The 21,686-nt window shown below is 50.7% G+C and overlaps 1 protein-coding gene across 4 annotated transcripts in view; it reads left to right on the top strand.

The window, feature by feature from the left end:
- The first annotated feature begins 2,071 nt into the window (after positions 1 to 2,071).
- The window catches only part of VAV1 (vav guanine nucleotide exchange factor 1), a 44,874-nt gene continuing 25,259 nt past the window's right edge, over positions 2,072 to 21,686 (top strand). For 3 of the 4 annotated variants that reach the window (XM_058728244.1, XM_058728242.1, XM_058728241.1), the window contains exon 1: positions 2,072 to 2,371. In XM_058728244.1, the coding sequence (XP_058584227.1) occupies positions 2,168 to 2,371 (204 nt within the window). In that variant the 5' untranslated portion in view covers positions 2,072 to 2,167. The remainder of the gene's footprint in view (positions 2,372 to 21,686) is intronic. The other variant, XM_058728243.1, reaches the window with a different exon arrangement.

Raw genomic sequence — 21,686 nt, 5'->3', positions numbered from 1 at the left:
CTCCAGTGGGTGTCGGGTTTTGTGGAGACAGATGCGGGAAAACACGACAGCCTCCACCAGTAACAGCACGAGGGGAGAGGAGCTCGACTCTGGGGGCTTATGGCGGGGGGGAGACATTCAGGTGGTTTCCCTGGTGGGAGGAAGGAGGTGGGAGGGGGGCTTCCATCGTGATGCTTGGAGCAAGCGCGGAAAGACTTGGAACAAGAGGAAGGACGCTCTAGCCACGTTTATTGAGAGCTCACAATAAAGCAGTTTTGGAAGCACTGGCCGCAACTACACTTACTGAGCGCTTACTGTATGCCAGGGCTCTTCTGCTTGTCTGACCTGCTTCAACGCATTTAATTTTCACATAGACCTGTCAGTGAAGGAGGTACTAATTTTCATCACCCCAATTTTCCAGATGCAGAAACTGAGGCGCGAGGCAGCCAAGCCGTTTGCCCAGGTCGACCCGGCTTGTGAGTGGCGGAGGTGGGATTCGTACCCCGAGCCCTGGAGCGCCATCCTGTCCTCCTCGCTTTCATCCGTGCAGCCCAGCCCCACCACCTCTGATCCCTACCATAAATTCTAAACGGTGAAGGTTACCATCACCCATTTTACAGATGAGGAAATTGAGTCGTAGAGCGCCAAGGACGCTTGGGGATGAAAAGTTTCGGTGCCTGCGGGATCGCAAAGCTGGTGATTTCCAGGCTTGGCTTCCCCCTCCGCGAAATGTGGAAGAGACTCGAGGCTGCGGAGGAGGAGCTGAGGGGAGCGTTTTTTTTCCTTGACCCCCTCCCGCCTAGTTTCGGTGCAGAGAGTAGAGCGGGGCGCGGGGGGGGGGGGGGGGGGGGGGAGGGGGGTTGTGTCCAGTGTGGGAGTCTAGCGCCCCCTAGTGGTTGGAAGAATTAAAAAAAAGAAAATCTGAGGGGCGTGCCTGTGAGATGGGCGGGAGAGGGGAGTCGAGTCTACTCAGCTTAGTGGGGTGGAGGTGGAGAGAGAGAGACCTTGTAGACGAGATGTTTTCAGGTAGAGATAAGGGCTACGAAGATGGTAAGTGTTTGCTTAACGAATAGACTAACGAACAACACCATCGATGTCTACAAGGAAAAAGATGGGGGCCAGGGCCATGGCAGTATATGGATGAGCTTGGGATAAACGTCAGAGGTGGAGCCAAAAAAAAAAAAAAAAAAAAGCTTCCGACCATTTATTTATTCATTCAAGAAAGTTTTATAGCGCGTGTATATGCGCCAGGTGCTGGGAACAAATGAGACACATTTCTAAATAGACAACAAAGAAACAAATGTATAAAATGTCAGGTTTGTCGGATGGTGGTCAGGGCTTAACGCGGGGAAGTGGGAAAGAAAGGCTGTGATTTAAAATGGAGAGATTTGGGAAGATTTCCTAAGAGGGTGACATGGAGTAAAGAACCGCTGGGGCCAGGGAGCTAGCCATGAAGTTGCTTGCCTAAGGCAGGGGGAGCAGCATGTGCAAAGGCCCTGTGGCAGGATTTGGAGGCAAAATTCTGCGGTGGCCTGAAGTGTTGGAGAAACAGTGAGGAGGCCTGCGTGGCCGGGGCAGGCTGACTGAGGGAAAGTGGTGAGTGGGAGATATGAGGGCAAGGAGGGGTACAGGGATGTGTCGTGTGGGGCCTCGTTGGCTGCAGGGAGGTGGGCTGTAAGAAGGGGGCATCACGACCTGACCCGGGTGCTCACAGGTGTGCTCCTCTGTGGGGAGGATAGACTGTGGGGGGGGGGGCAAGGTGGGGAGCCTGGGGACCAGGGTGGAGGGGGAATGTGTTGATTCAAGCTAGGATGTTGGGGGGCCAAGCCAGAGTGGAGGCAGAAGAGAGAGGGTTCAGAAGAGAGCAGATTTTGAGTATTTTGCCCCGGGGGGGTACTGCTCGTGGGTTGGATGTGGCGGAAGGCATCAGGCCTCAGGAGCTCCAGCAGCAGCCCCCCACTCCTAGGTGCGCTGTGTTGAGCGGGAAAAGAGTCCTGTACAGGGGAGGCCGGACTGCTGATGCTCCCGCCTCTCCCCGCCCCGCCCCCCCCCCCCCATGGCTCCTCCTCCTCTACCCACTCCGGGGCGACAGTTACAGGCAAAGAGGAAGTGGTAGCCGGCTAGCATAGGCAGGCAGGCAGGCGGTGGAGGCCGCGAGGGCGCGGGCCGCCCGGCGAGGCAGCAAACCATGGAGCTGTGGCGCCAGTGCACCCACTGGCTGATCCAGTGCCGGGTGCTGCCCCCCAGCCACCGCGTGACCTGGGATGGGGCCCAGGTGTGCGAGCTGGCACAGGCCCTGCGGGATGGCGTCCTTCTGTGCCAGCTGCTCAACAACCTGCTGCCCCACGCCATCAACCTGCGTGAGGTCAACCTGCGCCCCCAGATGTCTCAGGTGAGCCAAGGGCTGGGAGTGGGGGGGTGCACCCTGGGCTGGCACCGGGAGGAGTAAGGCACTGAAACTCTGGGCTTGTGATGTGGAAGGGAATATACTCCCAGCTCTGGGGCTGGCGTGGAGGGGAGGATGGGGGGCGGCTGGAGGGGGCGGTAAACTCTGAGATTCTGGGGTATTTCACCCAAGGTTAACAGGAGTGGGTTAACAGGCTCTGAGTTAGTGCACGTCCAGGCTGAGAACTAGCAAACTCGGGGTTAACGCTCTCGGGTCCCGGACTGAGTCCACTGAGGTTCAAGCCCCAGGTGGGGCTGTGTGGGGGTTATTGAGGGACACCTGGGAACCCCCAGGTGTCCAATGGGGTGCCTGAGGTTTTGGCCTCCTTTGACATCCCCCCCACTTCTGCCTATGGGGGAGGGGCCTCCACCAACTTCTTCCCCCACATGTGTCTCCTCCTCCCGGGCCTGGGCCCCTTCCTTCCCCTCACATCTTCTTCCCCTTCGCTTCCTGCCTGGGCCTGGGGCGTTTGGGGCGCATGGGGTGGGTGGGGGGCTGTGGGCCCCTGGGCTCTGGTCTTCCTAGCTCTCTCCATCCCTAGGTGGCATTGAGAAAAGCCCCCGGTCCTGAGCCCGAGAGTGGATCCTGGGGTTTTGGAGCCTAGAAACAGCTGCCCTTTCTCTGTAGGGCTTTCTGCAAGGGCCCAGGTCCGGGGAGGGTGGATGGACTGAGCTGGCCCTGCCAGGCTCAGGAAACATATTCAAATCCCTATTTGAATGTGGTGGGGGTGGAGGAGATAACGTGACTGGGGCCACTGTCTGTAGCACCTTCTCTGGGCCGCTGTGGTCTCCTGGGTGCGGGGTGGAGGCCGTGCGTGCTGGGGTCTGGGGGCTCTGGTTGCCTCACCTGCCCTGGGAGTCTGAGGGGACCCTGGCCTCTGGCCCTCAGGCTCCACTCTGGAATGAAAGCTTTGTGCCGGGATCTGTGCATTGTTTCATTGTTCTGGGGCCTTTTCTCTGGTCCGAGAGGCCATGTGCAAATGCTAGGGGAGTGGCGGGGGAGGAGGGGCGGGTCCCTGGGGGCATTCCCCAGGGACAGGGCCATGGGGTGGGAGAGGTGGGTGGCCCACCCTCCTTAGCCTAGGCAGGGCTTCCTGTAAGGGTGAGGGAACTCCTGAGGCCCAGCCCCTCTGGCCACAGGCCATCCCAGATTTGCCTACATTTGCTTACCTCCCAGCTTCCAGCCAAACGTCCCGTCTGGCCCCAGGCTGGCAGGCAGTCAGGGTCCCCAGTGAGGCTCTAACAACAGCTAATCAGGAAGTCGGTAGACTTGAGGATGAACTTCCACCCCTGCCTGCATCTTGCCTACAGCTGGCTCCCCAAGGAAGGGCACGGGGACGTGGAGTTACTATCTAGGAGGGAGGCTGTGGGGGGCTGCAGGGATACAGCTTCTGTCTTTGTGCCGGGCCGTGCGGAGGACCCAGGCGTGGCCTTCCGGGTGCTCCCAGGCTGGGAGACACAGACACCCCTAGCCCTGTGTTGTCAGGACTGGGACAGAGGGAGAAACCTCTGGGCTGGGGGCCCTTGAGGCAAAGGCAAGACATTGCCTGGTGATGTCAGGCTTTATACAAGAGGGGACATTTGTGTGATGTTTTGCAGCATGAGTAGGAGTTCTCTCATTGCTCTGGCTTCCTGTGCCCAGCTGTGTCAGGCCCCAGGCTGCACAAGGGGGTCCCCCAATCCTCCCCATCTGGAGCTCTGTGCCTTCCTGCCCCCTGCTCATCTCGTCTCCCCTCGAAGCTCAGCCCTGTGCGCTGTTCCTAGCAGGGATGTGTGCAGGAAGCTAAAAGGTGGCTCCAGTAAGGTGGAGGGAGGTGAGGTGCCACATGAATAGAGCAGGGCCCCGTCTGTCAACTGATACAAGCTGGGGATGTGGACTGCCTGTGGGATGTGGCAGTGGCATTTGGGATACAGAAGGGCGAAGGGCAGAGGGAGAAACCGGGAGGGGTGGGGATGCTCCTGGGCTGAGTGGCTGGCTGGAATTTGGATACTTCTCCGTTTCTCTCTTTTCCTCTTCACAGTTACTCTGCTTTTTCTCGGTTGTTTCCAGGGAAGAGGGCTGAAAGAGGGCATTCACTCATCACCAGTTACGATGTATGTCAGGCCTCTTCTTGGTGCTGAGATGGTGGGAAGGACACACACACAGAGCCCTGTCGCTGAGGAGCCCGAATTGCAGTGGGCGAGACCGACAATGTCTAACTTGTGGGGAGGGGAGGGACAAAACAAAGCAGGGGAGGGAGCGTGGGAGTGTGTGGGTCACGCTTTTGAATAGGGGGTCCCGGAGGCCTCGCTGGTAAGGTGACATTTGAGCAGAGCCCTGGGGAAAGTGAGGGAATGAGCCTTGTGAATTCAGGGAATTGCTGTGAATACAGTGCTCCTGGCAGGGGTGCGGCCAGTGCAGAGGCCCTGAGGTGAGAGCTTGTGGGTGCCCACAGAGTCTGGTGGGAGTGGTTCATGACTGAGGTCGGACCAGGGGCAGTCTCTAAGCTGGATGGTCCCTCTGAGATCTGAGGCCGAGACAGGATCATATCCTCATAGATGGCACACTGAGCCGCAGACAGCCTAACTCAGCTCCTTCCTCTGGGAGTCTGGGTGGCAGAGATGAAAGTGTAAGGCCAAGGGAGTGGGGAGGGAGGGATGAATGTGACAGTCGTTGTGGGAAAGACCCGCCAGGGCACGGGAGCTGGTTAGACCTGGCAGGGACAGGTGCTGGGCCCTGGATGATGTCAAGGTCCCCAGCCTGTGAATGCCCCGGTCACTGGCAAGGCAGTGGAGAGGGCAGGAGAGTTAGAACAGGGCCTCAGCTCGAGGGAGGTGGCTCTGAGGGGCCAGAGTTCAAATTCTGACGCACCACTTCCTGGCTTCACCTCTCTGAGCCTCAGTTTCCCCATCTGTGAAACATGGGTACAAATGGCACCTTTATTGGGAGGACAGTTGTACTATGTCAGCACTGCTTAGCACAGTCTGTGACACCTGAAAACGCCTGATAAACTGTCTGTTTAGGAAGGACGGGGGGTAGCAGGAGGGTGGGTAGCATAATGGCAAGCAGGAATTTGGGTTGGGGTAGTATTTCTCAGCTGGGGTGATTTTGCCCCCCCCCCCCCCCCCCCCCCGCCGGGGCATTTGGCAATGTCTGGACACATTTTTGGCCCCATCATATCTGGGAGATGCTACTGAAATGAAGTGGGTAGGTATCAGGGATGCCGCTCAGTATCCTACACAGCAGAGAATGATCTCCCCAAACATCAATAGTGCTGAAGTTGAGGGGCGCCTGGGTGGCTCAGTCGGTTGAGCATCCGACTTTCGATTTCGGCTCAGGTCATGATTCCAGGGTTGTGGGATCGAGCCCCGCGTCCACTCAGTGTGGAGCCTGCTTGAGATTCTCTCTCTCTTTCTTTTTCTCTCTCCCCCTCTGCCCCTCTTCTGCTCGTTTTCTCTCTCTCTCTCTCTCTCTCTCTCTCTCTCTCTCTCTCTCTCAAATGAAAAACCAATTGAAAATAGTACCAAGGTTGAGAAATCCTATGCTAGGGGACAGAGAGCCTGCAAAAGTCTTTAAAATATTTGGTTAAATAATACATTCATATGGTTCAAATATTAAAACACATAAAAAGGTGCACAGGGAAAAGTTTAACTTCTAGTCCTGTCCCTCAGATACCCAGCTCCTTCCTTTCCTCATAAGTAACTGTTTTCTTTTTTAAGTTGACTGTATATCCTTCCAGAATTTCTTTATTGCAAACATAGGCAACTAGAAATGTAGGTTCTTATTTCCTACCCTACTCCCTTAACTTGAAAGATGGTACATACAACTGGTTCCTTTATATCGTCTTGGGAATCTTTCCAAATCAATATAGAGTGTCCTCATTCAAAAAAAAAAAAAAAAAAAGACTGTATGATATGCCGGATAATCCATTTGTTAAACAAATTACTTCTGTTGAGCTAACTCTGTGCCAAGCATTAGTCCAAACCAGGGGCCAGCAAACTACAGTCCAACAGCGGAATCTGGACCACAGCATGTTTTTATAAATAAAGTTTTACTGGCACCCAGCCATCCCCACTGATGCGTGTATATATCGTCTACGGCTGCTTTCCAGCTGCAGCTATGGAGTTGAGCAGTCGCCCCAGAGACTGTCCTCCCTGTGGAGCTGGAAATATTTACTATACAGAACTTTGTAGAAACAGTTTGCAGATCCCTGTTCTAAGCACTTTTTACATTTGTTTAATTCTCACAACACCCTATTAGGTGTAACTATCCTCATTTTTCACATGAATGATGGAGGCACAGAGATGTTGAGTAACCTGCTGCAGGACACCCAGCTTGGAAGCGGCAGACTTGGGGACTGGAACCGTGGGCAGCCCGGTCCTGGGGTTCTTGCTGTCCGCAGTCGCCCTAAAATGCCTCTGTCCCACTGCTCAGCTGGGTGATCATTTATTTGATCATCCTTTCTCTCAGTGGACACTTGGATGGTACCAGGCTTTCGTTATGATACATTTACTGCAGCCATTAACCTTGTCCACAAATCGCTTTTTGCAGACTCCACCCTGTGACCTTGGGCATGTCACCTAACCTGTCCGTGCCTCAGTTTCCTCATCTGTAAAATGGGGATAATAAATCCCTATCTTTAAGCATCGTTGTGACAGGTAATGGATTACTCTAAAGAATGTACAAAAGTCCCTGGCTATGTAGAAATCTTACTATTGCTGCCATACACATGAGCAAGTACATTCATGGCATACGTTCTCAGAAGGACTTGCCGGCCCAACGTGTGTGAGCCTTAGTGTTTCTGGCACATATGGCCAAGCTGTTCTCTATATGGGATTGTTCCCCTGTGGACTATTCTAATTATATTACCACTAGCAAAGCATAAGAGTGCTTACTGTCCTTCATCTTGCCACAGACTGTTCTCTTGTTAAGCTTTTGGAGCTTTGCCAACTTAATGGGTGATAAAGCTCACTATAGATCAATTCACATTTCTCTTATTCTGAGTGAGGTTGAACCTCTTCTTTTGTCTAAGAGCTATTTCTCTCTTCTCTCGGCAAAGTAGTATCTGTTCATTTCATTTGCCCATTATTTTTTTTTTTTTCTCCTTCTGGGACCGTTTGCCTTTTTTTCTTATTGATTTTTAGAAACTTTTTACATATTAGGCTGGCTTGAATTTCAAGTCAGGTACTTACTACCTTTGTGATCTTGAAGGAAAAAAAAATGTTGCTTAACCTGTCTGAGGTTGTCTGTTGTCTTATCTATAAAGTGGGATGTGAATAGCACCTTTAAGGCTTGGGTGAGCCTTAAATGTGATAGGTTAAGTTAAATTCCTTATTAATGTGATTGATGTGCTGAATTTAGCAAATGCTAAAATGGTGGAGGCACGCTTTTGGTTAATTTGATTTCAGTCAGTCTGAGTTGGCTGTATGATGTGGCGTAAGTCAGCGTGTGTGATGTTAGCTGCTGTAACAAACTGTTCACTTTGGTGGCAATAAGAGTTTACTTCTTGATGACATCACAATCCAGTTTGGGTCAACTGGGAGCTTAAGAGGGTGGCTCTTCTTTACAAAGTCCCTGTAGCACCTGGGCTCTTCCCATCCCATGGCCCTTCTCTCCCTAAAGCCCTTGGAGCCGTCTCTATCCCAGAAGGTAGGGGAGAGGAGTGTGAGGAGGGAACCCATGTGAGGCTGTCATGGGCCAGGCCCAGAAGTGGTGCTGTCGCCTCCATTCTTGTTCCATTGGCCAGAACTCCATCACATGGCCCCCTCCAACTGCAAGAGAGGCTGAAAATGGTCTGGCTGGGAGCCAGGGAGGATAGGAAATGGGTTGGGTGGACATAGAAAAGTCAATGTCGTAGAACCCCGGAGTGATGCCTCGCTGCCTTCAGAGATGCAGGTCTGGAGGGGTTGGCTTGGAGGACTCCATGGTGGGAAAAGGAATAAGGAGGGCCTGAACCAAAGCCACAGGGGAGGGATCCAGCTAGGGATGGGGAAGCCTGGGTGGGAGAAAATTGCAGCAAAGTAGGTTGGGTTGGGTTGACCAGAAGATCTTATCTGAAAAGATCTACTACGGCTGATGGGGCTGGAAGTCTGGGAGCGTCAACATTTGGTATTGTGCCTTCTCTTCTAACGTTTTATTCTGTGTACTGACCTCCTTCTGGGTCTAGTACTGGGAAATGTCACCCTTCAGGACTTTCTTTCCTCACTCTATTCCAGCCACAAGAGCCTCCTTGCTGTTCCCAGAACCCACCAAGCCCCATCCAGTCTCAGGGCCTTTGCATGTCTGTTCTCTCTCTTGTTTTATTTTTTTCCGTAGCACTTACCGCTCTCTGACTTACATAGATTTTATTTGTTTCTTTATTGTCCACTTCCCCCCACTGGATGTCAGGGAAAGGCTTTTTGTCTGTTTGGCTCACAGCTGTGTCCCTGTGCCTAGAAGAGCACCTGGCACATAGTAGGTGCTCAATAAATATTTACTGACTATTCACTTCATTCATCTATTCATTGTCCCTTTATAATACAGGAACAGCAAACTATCACTTATCAGGTGGCTGCCTCATTTCAGAAACAAAATTTAATTGACACAACAAATCACACATCTATGGACGTTTTGTCTGGGGCTGATTTCATGATATGACTAGTCATGACAAAGACACGAAGCCAAAAAAAAAAAATTTGTATCTGTCTCTTTACAGAGTTTTCCAATTGATCCCTGATATAATGGGTATTTGTTGAGTGCTTATTTATTATTGGTTAGTGGTAGTGGTTTAGCAGTGGTTAAGAATGGATTGCTTGGGATCAGTCCAGCTTCTACTCGTTCCTAGTTATGTGACTTTGGGCAAGTGTCAAGGCCTCTTCTGCCTTTGGTTTTCTCATCTATAAAATGGGAAAAATGATGATGATGCTAGTGATAACAATAATGACACCACCCACGTCATAGACATTTCCTTTTATTAGGCCATGTGCAGGATGATAGAGAATTCCATGATGAACGAGACACAGACCCTCATGCAGCTCTTTGAAGCAGACCAGGAAATGGGCAGTTACAAAGGAGCGGAGCACAGTCCATGATGGGTGGGTGGAGCCCAGGGCATTGTGGGCGCAGAGAGGAGGAGACCCCCCAGAAGCAATCAGGGTAGGCCTCCTGGAGGAGGAGACATGCCGATTGAGTGTGGGAGGTTGGGGCATATTTGAGGAGCCAAAATAAGTTCTGTTTGTCTCCCTTGTTAACACTAATGGCCAGGAAGTGGGCAGAACCTGAGGCTGTGTTGGGTGGGCATAGCTGAGCTCCTAAAGATCTCACCACAATGCAGAGATGAACTGTCGCCCTTTGATAGCAGGGATGGTGTTCTGAGACCTGGACTTTAGGAGGAACTTGGGGGTCAGGTCCCCTGGGGAAGAAATAAGGGATGTTCAGTCAGAGAAGTTTGAAATTTGAGGAAATTCTGAGCTCAGTCTGCAGAAATTTTCACCAAGAGTTTTAGACCTTGTGACAGAAAACCCCACTGAAAATGGCTTAGTAAAAAATCGGATTTATTAGCTCCCATAAGTGAAAAGCTTGGGAGAAAACGTCTTCAGGTCCAGCTGGATCCAGAGGCTCTGACAGTCTCAGGAACCCCTCCCCGCCCCCATCTCTTGGCTCTGCTGTCTTGTGAGTGTTTTCCTGCATTCTCGGCCATTCTTTCGCCTCATCGTGGCGGGCAAGGATGCCCAGCTGCTCCAAGCATATTGCCTGCAGTTCTGTGTGCAGTGGAAAATGGCCACTCAAGCCCAGTCTGTGCTTCACTGGACGTGATTTCTTTGCGGGGGCGGGTGTGTGTGTGTCACGTGTTTGTTCCAAACCAATTGTTGCGGTTGGTGGAATACAGTGTTCTGATTGGCTGGGTTGGAGTCACACACCCATTCCAGCAGCTGGGGAGGAGGGGTCCCCACCCAAAGGAGCAAGATTAGGAGGAGGGGGCATGGTTCCACAGGGGACACTGAGGGTCTGCTGGCAGAAGAAGTGGGGAGTAGATGTCAGGAGGCCCCCCACGTTTATATTGGCTTCAAGTACTAACTTCAGCACAGATCTTCACCGTTGACATTGGAAGCTGCATCTTTCTCTGTCCTGAGGGCTGCCTTGTGCATTGCAGGATTTTTGGAGGCATCCCTGACCTCCACCCACCCCATGTAGCACCCTCTCCCCTGCAGTTGTGACAACAAAGTGTCTGCAGACAATGTCCAATGTCAAAGTGTCCAAAACAGAAACTCTGTTTTGGAGGGAGTGAGCTTCCTGTCTTGGGGAGGGTCCAAAGAGACGTGTATGAACAATTACTGTCTGAGGACAGTAAAGAAGAGATTGTGAGCTTCTTTGAGTTAGAATAATCATTTATTTTAGTATCAGCCACAGGCGCTGTGCTGAGTGCAGGGCTTATGGGACGGGACACAACAGATACACTCACTGCTCTCCGGCGTTCATGGCCTTGTGGGGGAGAAGGGTAGTGTACTTGTTTCCTGTGGCTGCCCTAATAAAGGATCGCAAACTGGGTGGCTTAAAATAACAGAAACATATTGTCTCATGGTTCTGGAGATTAGAGGTCTGAAATCAAGGTATGGGCAGGGTCAAGCTCCTTCTGGAGCCTCTTGGGGGCAAACAGTTCCTTGCCTCTTCCAGCTTCTGGTGGCTCCAGGCGTTGCTTGACTCCTGGCTGTGTCACTCTGTCTTTACAAGGTTGTCTCCCCTGCATCTGTGTATCTGTGGGTCTCCTCTGTGTATCTTGTGTATGGACACTTGTTGGAGGATTTAGTGCCCCCCTCCCCAGTAATCCAGGATGACCTCATGATCTCAAGATCCTTAACTACATCTTGCAAAGTCCTTTTATTATTATTTTTTTCCTGAATAATGTCACATAGGTTCATAGGTTCTGCGCATCTGATGTCACATCTTTTGGGGAGGGCCACCATTCAACCCACTATAGACAGTAAACAAGAAAATCAACAAAATATTACAATAACTGCTGCAGACAAAATAGGCCAGGGGTCAAGTTGGAGAAGAGGAAAGGGTCATGCTTCTGGAGGGTGGTCAAGACAAGCTGAAAGCTGTAGGATAAGGAGCTAGTTCTGGGAAGAATGGGGGTGGGGGGGGCAAATGCTGTGCAAAGGCCCTGTTGTGAGGAGGGTCTGAAGGAAGGTGAACGATGAAGGGAGAGAGCTGGGAATAAGATTTGGGAGGAAGGCACTTCACTGGCCTGGCTGTGGGTACGTGTGCAAAATTAAACGTGATGGGAAGTCCTTGGAGGGTTTAAGCAGACTGGTAGGTTAACAGGGTCCTACTAGCTGCTCTGGGGGGGACCAGGCTGTAAGGGTGATAGAAATGGAAGTGAGGGGACATGGGCAGAGGGAGTCGATGGAGGTGTCCCACAGGGATGTGATGGTGCCATGGACTAGGACTTGGGACTAATGGATGGGCTCCCATTTTGGTGGTTGTCCCAATCAGAGTTTCTGATGGTCCAGATGGGGGAGGGGTAGAAGTGAACGAAAGGAGGCAAGATATTGTCTAAGCTTATAACTTAGGAACCTGCCCAAATGGGGACATTGTCTGCTAAGATGGGAAGGCTGGGGAGAGCCAGGTTTTGAGGAGTTCTGATGGGGCTGAGTTACCATGGAGAAGGAAGGCGGCATAGCCTAATGGTTAGTGCGGTGGGGAGTAGCTCTGTCCTCCCAGGGGACATTTGGCAATGCCTGAAGATATTTTTGGTTGTCACTACTGGAGGGAGTTGTGTGCTCCTGGCATCTAGTGGGTAAAGAACAAGGGTGCTGCTGATACCCTAACTGTCCTATAATCCCAGGGGCAAGGACTCTAGCTGCATGGGGGTCTGAGTTCCAGTCCTGATTGTGGGATCTTGGATGACTTACTGAAACTTTCCATGACTCAGTCTCCCCACTTTTCAAATGGGGGTCACAATAGCCCATGCCTTATAGGTCTGTCACAAGAATTAAGTGAGCATAATGGTTGTAAAGTCGTCACATGCCGCAAGCAGAACCTATTGTGATTGGTAAACAAACTCATTCTGGTGGATGAGATCATCTGGAGAGGGAGGGGGGAGGGAGAGAGAGAGAGAGAGAGAAGGAAAGGGGTCTGAGTCCCAGGGTGCAGCAGCATGGAGAGGTCAGGGAGAGGAGGAAGAAGCAGCCAAGGAGTCAGAAGAGAGCCAGTGACTCAGGAGGGAGGAAAGCCAGAAGGATGTAGTATCCAGAGGCCAAAAGAGGAAAGTGTACTCAGAATGATCCCCACCTGAGTACAGTGAGGTGTTGGTACTTGGAAAAGAACAGTTTTACTGAAGTGGATGGGAATAGTGTTGGAAAGTATAATAAATAACAACAATAGAAACAGGTCCGATGTATGGAGCCCTTACTATGTGCAAGTGTTGTCCAAAGTACGTAAAACTTATTACCTCCTTTGGTTTTCACAGCAAATCCATGGAGTAGGTGCCATTATGTTCAGGTTATCTCTTCTGTGAATCAGAGCACCCCAAACTTGATGACGTAGAACAACTATTTTAGAATTCTCACAGATTCTGTGAGTCAGGAATTCAAATGGAGTGTGGAGATGATGGTTTGTCAGCCCCACGATGAGAAGCCTTGAATGTCTGAGGGCTGGAATCAGCTGGAGTACCCTTCACTCACAGTCTGGGCTGGGGTGACTCAAGGCTGAGCTCAGCTGGGGCTGGTGACTGGAGCACTGGCATGCGGGCTCTCTGTGTGGCTTGGGCTCCCTCACAACATGGTGACTGGGTTTTGAGAAGGAGTGCGGAGAGACCAAGTGTTTCACAAGGTGGAAGCCGCTGACCTACTTGGAGACCACGTAGTGTCGCTTTGCTGCAGTCACCAAAACCGGCCTGGATTCCAGGGCAGGGGAATCAGACTCCACCCCCTGAGGGTGGTGTGACAAGTCACACTGCAGAAGAGCTTGCTGCATGGGTGATATGTTTGTGGCCATCTTGGGAAAGCACAATCTGTTACTGATTATTAACCCTAGTCTCACAGATGAGGAAATGGAAACATGGAAAGTTTAAGTGAGTTGCCCAAGTTAACAAGTAGCTATGTTGGGATTTGAAACCCCAAACCTGTGACTACCATAAGCACTATATGAATATTGCCTCTCTGAAGGGACATATGAACCTTAGAAGATAGTCTTGGCTTCAAATTTCTGGTTTTCTCAGTCAGGGTTTAGCCAGGAAAGCAGAAATCATCTTAGATCTTTCAGAGAGGACTTAATTCAGGGAATGGCTCATGGATGATGGGGGAGCTGAGCAGACAGATGGGGAATACTGAGGCAACACAGAGAGTGGCCACTAGGCTAGAGAAACAGTAGAAGAGGTGACGTGACTAGGATCCAGAGGCCAGAACCATGCAGGGGATCCAGGACGTTGCTCAAGAGCCATTATCATCAGGGAGCTGAGACCAGGAAGGAGACATATTTGTTGCTGTGAAGAGGCACAGCAAGAGAGGGAGAAATACCCTGGTTTCTCTTTCTCCCGCCCTCTGATTTCCTGCCTGGGCATCCCATTGGCTAAGCCTACCTGGAAGCCAGGGTGCAAAGGAGCCTGGGAAATGTAGTTCCCTTTGCTACAGAGTAGAGCAAATGGCAGACAGGGAATGGCTCTGAGAGCAAGCAGGCCAACGGTCCTCATAGTGACTGCCTCTTTGAGCTCAGTGTATTATCTCAACGGGAGCAGCTGCTACTGCTCTTTGCCTGAGAACAGACGAAATGCAGCGGTTTTAATTTGCAAGGCAGGGTCCTTTTTAGCTTTAATGGCTCTGGTGGTTTTGGGGTTCAGCTCAATCTTAGATCAAACCCAGATCTCCTTTCTTAGGATTCTCCACCAGCACACAGCTCATCAGCCTTCCTCTAGACAACCCATCGAAGATCTTCCTGCCATCATTATGTCCCCGGCTTCCTCCAAGTCACCTCCAGTCCTGGTGGAACACCACAGCACCTTCATGGCTGCTCAGTGGATAGTGTGTTTCCAGAAATCCACCTGGGGTTGTCTGTCTTGTGCCTGTTTGTCCTGGGGGCTCGGAATGATCCCCACCTGAGTACAGCATCCAGCACCCCAAGAGATGTGCGGCTGTTCCCTTCAGTGTGCTCTGTGTTGGGGCATGGGACTGGGGGAATTGGGGGAAAGGCATCAATCATTTGTGCTTCCCTCTCAAGGACTCTGAGATATGGCCAAAGGGTGGGGTGCTTGGGGGACAAGCACCCGCCCCATTTTGATGGCACAGTTTTGCTCTCCAGTTTTGGCAAATACTGCCCTTTGTTCACTCCCTGATACTGCCCTTTGTTCACTCCCTCCCACTCCCCCTTTCTCATTCTGCTCCAGCCATAGTGGCCTCTGACCTCTTCTTCCTATGCACCAGGCAGCCTCCTGCCTCAGGGCTTTTGTCCTGGCTTGTCCCTCTGCAGGCAGGCACCCACCTGGATCATTCCATCCTTCAAGGCTTTGCACTGACATCACATTCTCAGTGAAGCCTCCCAGACCTCCTTATTTAAAACTGCACCCCCTCCTGGCATTTTCCATCCCTTTAATCCCACTTAGTTTTCTTCTTAATACCTCCCCCCCTCCACATACGTATTCGTGTAACACTTTGGTTGTGTGTCTCCTTCTACCAGAGCGTCAGCCTCGCACGGGCAGGGGTGTGTATCCCTTTTGTTTACAGTACCTGGGGCCTAGGTGATGCCCAATAAATATTTGTTGAATCAATGAAGGGGTGGTTGCAAAATTAGAGTGTTCTCTCATGTGACATCATCTGATCATATGTTGTGTACCCTTTTAGTTTACTTCTTTTTTTTTTAATATATTTATATATTATTTTGTATATTTTATAAATTCTATACATTAAATGTAGTTTATATATTTATTTAGAGGGAGAGAGAGAGAGAGCATGAGCGGGCAAGGGGCGGGGAGAGGGAGAGAGAGGATCCCAAGCACGTTCCATGCTGTTAGTGTGGAGCCTGACGTGGGGCTCGAACTCACAAACCGTGAGATCCTGACCTGAGCAGAAATCAAGAGTCGGAGACTTCACTGGCTGAGCCACCCGGGGCGGGGGTGGGGGTGGGGGTGGGGGGCAGTAGTCTGCTTCTTTCACTCGTCACCTTCTTTTGCGATTTATTGTAGTGCTGTGTGCATCAGTCCTTCCTGCCTTATTCCTGAGTAGTATTCCAGCACACAGACGTCCCCCCCCCCCCCCACTTTGCTAATCCTTTCTCCCGTCGATGGACACTTTGGGTGGCCATGTTTTGGCTGCCACTGGTATGGTTGCTGTGAACGTTTGCTTTCATTTCTCTGTGTAAACGCCGTGGGGGTGGGGAGAATGTATCGCGTGGTAGGTGCAATGTCTAACCTTTTAAGAAACTGCCAAGCCATCCTTCCAACTTGGTGGTTCCGTTTGACATCCCAGCCCCCGGGGTGTGAGGGTCGCCTGGAGCGCTGCTCCTCCCTCTTCGCCACCCCTCGGTCCTTGGCTTTATCAGACAGATCCCTCCCGTGGCTCCCTGTGCTGGTTCCCGTGCTCACTCACCACTGCTGTAACGGTCTCATGTCGCTGTCTGTTCAGTGTCTGTCTCCCCACTAGACTGTAAGTTCTGTAGAGACGGGGTTCTGTCTGTGTTGGCCACCACCGGGTCCCAGGCCTTGGCACACAGTAGGCACTCAATACATGCTTGCTGAATGAATGAATGAATGAATGAATGAGCCTGGCTGTTGGGCCAGGTGCTGGAGTGGAGATTCAGTTGGTATTTTCATGCCCAGAGTGAAGATGAGGACCCCCCCCCCCCCATGTTGGTGCAGTGACCCACCCAAGTTTCTTCAGCGGGCGGCCGCCGGGCTGGGAGTCGAACCATGTCTCTCTGACCCCCTTGACAGGCACTGAGAAGCTGAGTGTGTACTGGGGTGAGAGGGGAGGAGAGAGAAGAGAGACAGGCTGGCGTGGGGGGAGGTTTTGAAGGCCAGGATGAGGAGGTGATGCTCTGCACCCCTGCTTCCAGGCTTCAAAAAGAGTGCACAGCATGCCCAGCCTCTCTGGTCTGCAAGATGAAGTCTTGCAGTCCCAAGATTAAGGGGCTTCAGGGCTGAACACGGAGGGCCCCCCCCCCCCCTTCCTCTGTCTCCCTGAGCAAGCCCTGGTAATAGGCATTTCCTGTTTCCGGTGGCTCCCTGGGCTGGGCTGGGGGTGGGGGAGCGGATTGCTGCACTTGTGCTCAGCTGTGGGTCCCTCTCCTGCTCCCTGCCCCCAGCCACCAAATGGGGCCTCCGTCCCTGCACACTGGTTCCCTGGAGGAGGGTGGCAAGCTAACCAAACTCTCTGTGGCTCTTTCTTTGTCTCGGGCAGGGGTGGTGAGGGGCCCGCAGGCAAAGGGGAAGTGTCTGGGTGCTGATTTGCATATGGGCAAGATGCCAGCCCAGCTCTACGATATTCTGGTGGAAGGGGGAGGGGGGCTGAGGGGTTCGCCTCACCAACGGGGAGGAAATGTATTCACATGCCCCTCCTACCTTTGGTTAAAAGGCCTCCTGTCCTTTGTCACCTTCTCCCACGCTTTGGGCTACCGAGAAGTCCTTGTGGTGGTCTAACCTCAGTCATTCCTGCTGTCTGAGGGAGCCCCCCGTTTTTCAGCTGGGCCTACCCCATCCAGGAGGGCTGATGAGTCATAGCCCCTTTCGCCCCTTGAGATGTCACATGACTGGGGGGAAGAAGTCTCAAGGCTCAGCTGATCTCCCTGAGGTCAGGAGGGAACTTCCTCCCTCTGGCCAGATGAGGCCAAGTGCTCTGTTGCCCCTGGTGACTTGAGAGCCCTGTCTGGAGTCAGCCTACCGCCGTGCAAAGGCTGCTGGGCAGGAGAGTGTTACATGTGGTTCCTGTCATGTGCCGAACCTCTTTCGTGGCATCAGGAGGCAGCCTGGTGTGGTTCAAAGAGGTGCAGTGGTACAGTGGTTAGGGGCATGGCCTCTGGGCTCCGAGAACTTGTATCTGGCTTTTCATTCCTTCCTGTGTGGCCTCAGGCAACTGATACATCCTCACTGAGGCTCAGGTGTCCCATCTATAAAATATGGATTCATGCATTCACCAACTTTCGTGGAGCATCTCCTGGGTACCAGGCATTGTACTAGGTGTTGAGGCCACAGCAGTGAACAAACTATACTGAGAATCCTCTCCTAGTGGATGTTCTAGTGTGTGAAGGGGGACAGGCTGACAATAACAAAATAAATAAGAGAAATACACGGTGCCCCAGAAAAAACACAAGGCAGAGAAGAAGACGGAGAGTGCTAGGTGTGTGTGTGTTGGGGGGGGGGGGGGTGCAGTTTTAAGTAGAGTGACTGGGAAGGTCTCATTGAGAAGTGACATTTCATCAAAGGCCTGAAAGAGACAAGGAAGGGAGGCACTGTGTTAACTGGAGATGGACATTCTGATCAGAGGGAACAGCCTGTGCAAAGGTCCTGGGGCACTACTGTGCGCGGCATGTTGGAGGGACAGCAAGGAGGCCTGTATGGCTGGAGCAGAGAGAGTGAGGAGAAGGGTGGGAGGAGGGGAAGGTGGGGAGGGGATGGGGCAGGTCATGTGGGGCCTTGTGGTTGGCATCTGGGTAGGGTGGGAGTCTTGGGAAGATTGTGACAATATTTGAAAATAAATGATATGGGTCCAAGGGCAGAAGCAAGGATACAATAAGGAGGCCATTGCAATAAAGCAGGTGAATGATAATGGTGGTTTGGGCCAGGCAGGTGCAGAGAAGGGGCGGGATTCTGGCTGTATTTGGAAGGCAGAACCAACAGGATTTGCTGATGGATTGGAAGTGGATGAGAGAGAAACAGAGGAGCCAAGGTGACCCCAACATTTTGGGCTCGAACAACCGGAAGGACAGATGGGGTTAGAGCGTGCCTCCTAGACCTCAGTAGCAACATTGTTGGGAGGATGGAACAAACCTATGCGTGCCAAACTCTTCATCCCAGCGTTGGAAGAGGCTACATTCTCAATCCAGGGTGCCTCCCGGAAGGGTTGGGGGCTCCAGGAGGCAGGGACTGGCTCACACAGGCAGTGCTCTTTCACCGAGGCACGTGTGTGGGTTTCTTGTGAGGCTGCAGTCATCTGAAGGCTCAACTGTGGCTACAGGGTCTGCCTCCTAGGTGATTCAGCCACACGGAACCTCCAAGTTCCTCTCCCCTGGGACCCCTCCATAGGGCTGACTGAGTGGTCTCAACATGGCGGCCGGTCCGTGATCCAAGAGGCCAAAGTGGGAGCTGTAATGCCTTTTGTTACCCAGCCTTGAAAAATCACGTATTGTTACTTCCAGCATACTTAGTCACACAGGGCTAATCGTGAGAGAGGCAGTTACAAAAATGACACAAGTCCTGGGATCTGTGGGCCATTTGGGGGCCATCTTGGAGGCTGACTACTGTTGTTACATTGTCTTAATTACTGTAGCTGTATGCTAAGTCTTGATGTGAGTAGTCACAGTTTACTTTTCCCCTCGGCTTGACCTGTCTTGGCTATTTGTGACTGTGCTATTTGTGTCCATATGCATTTTAGGATTCCTGCACCAAGTTCCATGAAAAAGCAGTTTGAGATTTTAATTGGCGCTGCATTGGGTCTATGGCTCAATTTTTTGAGAAGGCTGAACAATTTTAAATGTTGAGTCTCTCTGGACAAGAATTAGTATATATTTCACCCTACTTGTACAGATCTTCTTTCATATTTTTCAATACAATTTTAATTTTCTTCATAAAAGAGTTTTTCACTTCTTTTTGTTAGATTTGTTACTCATCACTAGCTTTTTTGTATGTTTGTTTTACAATTGTTAGGCTACGGTCAGTGGTATCCTTTTAAAATCGAAGTGCAATTTTCGCGCAGTGAAATGCTCAGTTCTTCAAGTTTACCATTCAACCAGTTCTAGCAAATGTATACACTTGTGCAACCCACACCCTTATCAGGACACTGAGCATTTCCATCCCTTGTGGCCTTTCTGAGTCAATCTCCGCCACCCTCCCCACCCCAGAAGCAACCACTGATCTGATTTCTATCACCGTAGATTAGTTTTGCTTATTCTAGAATTTTGTACATGTTTTCTTAAAAAAAATAACATTTTATGATTAATTTTTGCTAATGTACCATCACACAGTAAACTTTGTGTGTTGATTGTGTATTCACTAGCATTGTTAAGTTACTGTATTGATTCTGGTTATTTATCTGTATTCTTTTGGGCTTTCTGTATTGATGGCACCTTCTGCAGAATGCCCTTTCTCTCTCCTTCCTTCCTTCCCTCCTTCCCTCCCCCCTTCCTTCCTTCCTCCCATCCTTCCCTTCCTCCCTTCTTTCTTCCTTCCTCCCATCCTTCCCTTCCTCCCTTCTTCCCTCCCTGCTTCCTTCCTTCCTTCCTTCCTTCCTTCCTTCCTTCCTTCCTTCCTTCCTTCCTTCCTTCCTTCCCTTCCTGCCTCCCTGGCTTCCTTCCTTTTTTCCTTTAGTTTTGTCTTGTAGTGCAGGCTAAGATCTTCAACACAGTGTTGCCTAGAAATGGTAATGGGAACAGCCCTGATTAGTTTTGATTTCAAATGCCAGGGAATCTTTTCAACATTTCCACCATTAAATACAATGTTTTGCTTTTTATTTAAAACAGAGGTTTAAGATTAAAAAAATTTTTTTTAATGTTTTTTTTTTATTTTTGAAACAGAGAGAGACAGAGCGTGAGCGGGGGAGGGGCAGAGAGAGAGAGGGAGACACAGAATCCAAAGCAGGTTCCAGGCTCTGAGCTGTCAGCACAGAGCCCAACATGGGGCTCAAACCCACAGACTGCAAGATCATGACCTGAGCCAAAGTCGGTCGCTCAACCAACTGAGCCACCCAGGCGCCCTGGTTTAAGATTTTTTGAAGATGCTCTCTTTATCAGGTTACAGAAATTCCTTTCCATTCCTACTTCACCAAGAGTCATTTTTTCCCCTTTTCTCTCTCTTTATCACAAATGGATGTTGAATTGCTGTTTTTTAGGCATCTCTTACTGTTGCTAATCTCTTTTGAACAGAGAGAGAACAAGCCTTGGGTAGGCAACAGAATATCCAGCTGGCACTTAGTAACATTGTTTACATCACATTTATTTTACACGGGCTTCTTTTCATAGCAAATGATCCTAGGGTTGTTTTTTTGTTTTTTTGTTTTTTTGTGGTTTTTTTTTTTTTTTGATAGTAGGGTGTAAGGTTCTCTTCTTAAATACATTTATTTCAGTTAAGGTTTATTTAAAGTTCATGTTACATAGATAATGGGTTGGGTATACTGTGGATGCAGCAATTATGTTGCTCTGGCAAAATGCTTGCAGTCACACTGCCTGGGTTTGCTTTCTGGCTGGCTGTCCGTGCCTCAGTGTGCTTCTCTATAAAATGAGGCTATAACATTACTTGCAGGATTGTTGCAAGAATTCCGAGAGAGACAGAGAAAGAATATGAGAGAGGGGAAGAGGGAGGGATGAAAGGAGGAAGAGAGAGAGAGAGAGAGAGAGAGAGAGAGAGAGAGAGAGAGAAAGTCATAGAAGCAGAGAGTAGAAGCTTAGTAGGCACTGGGTGGGGGGGGGGATGAGAAAAATGGGGAGACGGTGGTCAAAGCATCCAAAATCGCAGTTAGGTAGGATGAGTCAGTCTAGGGATCTAATGTATGGGCATGATGTAGCTGCCGTCCTGAATAATACTGTCTCGAGCACTGGAAAAATGCTAAGAGAGTAGATTTCAGGTGTGCTGAGCCACACACAATGGTGACTGTGTGAGGAGATGCGATGTTAATTTGCTGGACTGTAGCAATCATTTCACTATGAATATACATATCAAATCATCACATAGTATGCCTTTAATGTATACAATACTATATATACATATTAAATATATATGCATATAGGGGCGCCTGGGTGGCGCAGTCGGTTAAGCGTCCGACTTCAGCCAGGTCACGATCTCGCGGCCTGTGAGTTCGAGCCCCGCGTCAGGCTCTGTGCTGACAGCTCAGAGCCTGGAGCCTGTTTCCGATTCCGTGTCTCCCTCTCTCTCTGCCCCTCCCCCGTTCATGCTCTGTCTCTCTCTGTCCCAAAAATAAATAAAAAACGTTGGAAAAAAAAATTTAAATATATATGCATATAGAGAGAGCTGGGATTGGGCACATGGTACGTGCTCATGCAAGGCAGTGAGATAAAACTGTGGTCAAGAAATTTGGTTCGGATTCCGTAGGATCTAGGGACCTCAGAGCCCATTGGGGCATTTGGGTGAGTTGACATAAGGCAA

This window comes from Neofelis nebulosa, chromosome 4, assembly GCF_028018385.1.
Source record: "Neofelis nebulosa isolate mNeoNeb1 chromosome 4, mNeoNeb1.pri, whole genome shotgun sequence".
In the NCBI taxonomy this organism is placed as follows: Eukaryota; Metazoa; Chordata; class Mammalia; order Carnivora; family Felidae; genus Neofelis; species Neofelis nebulosa.
The sequence above is the reverse complement of the archived record's forward strand: the minus strand, read 5'-3'. Positions and strand labels throughout refer to the sequence as shown.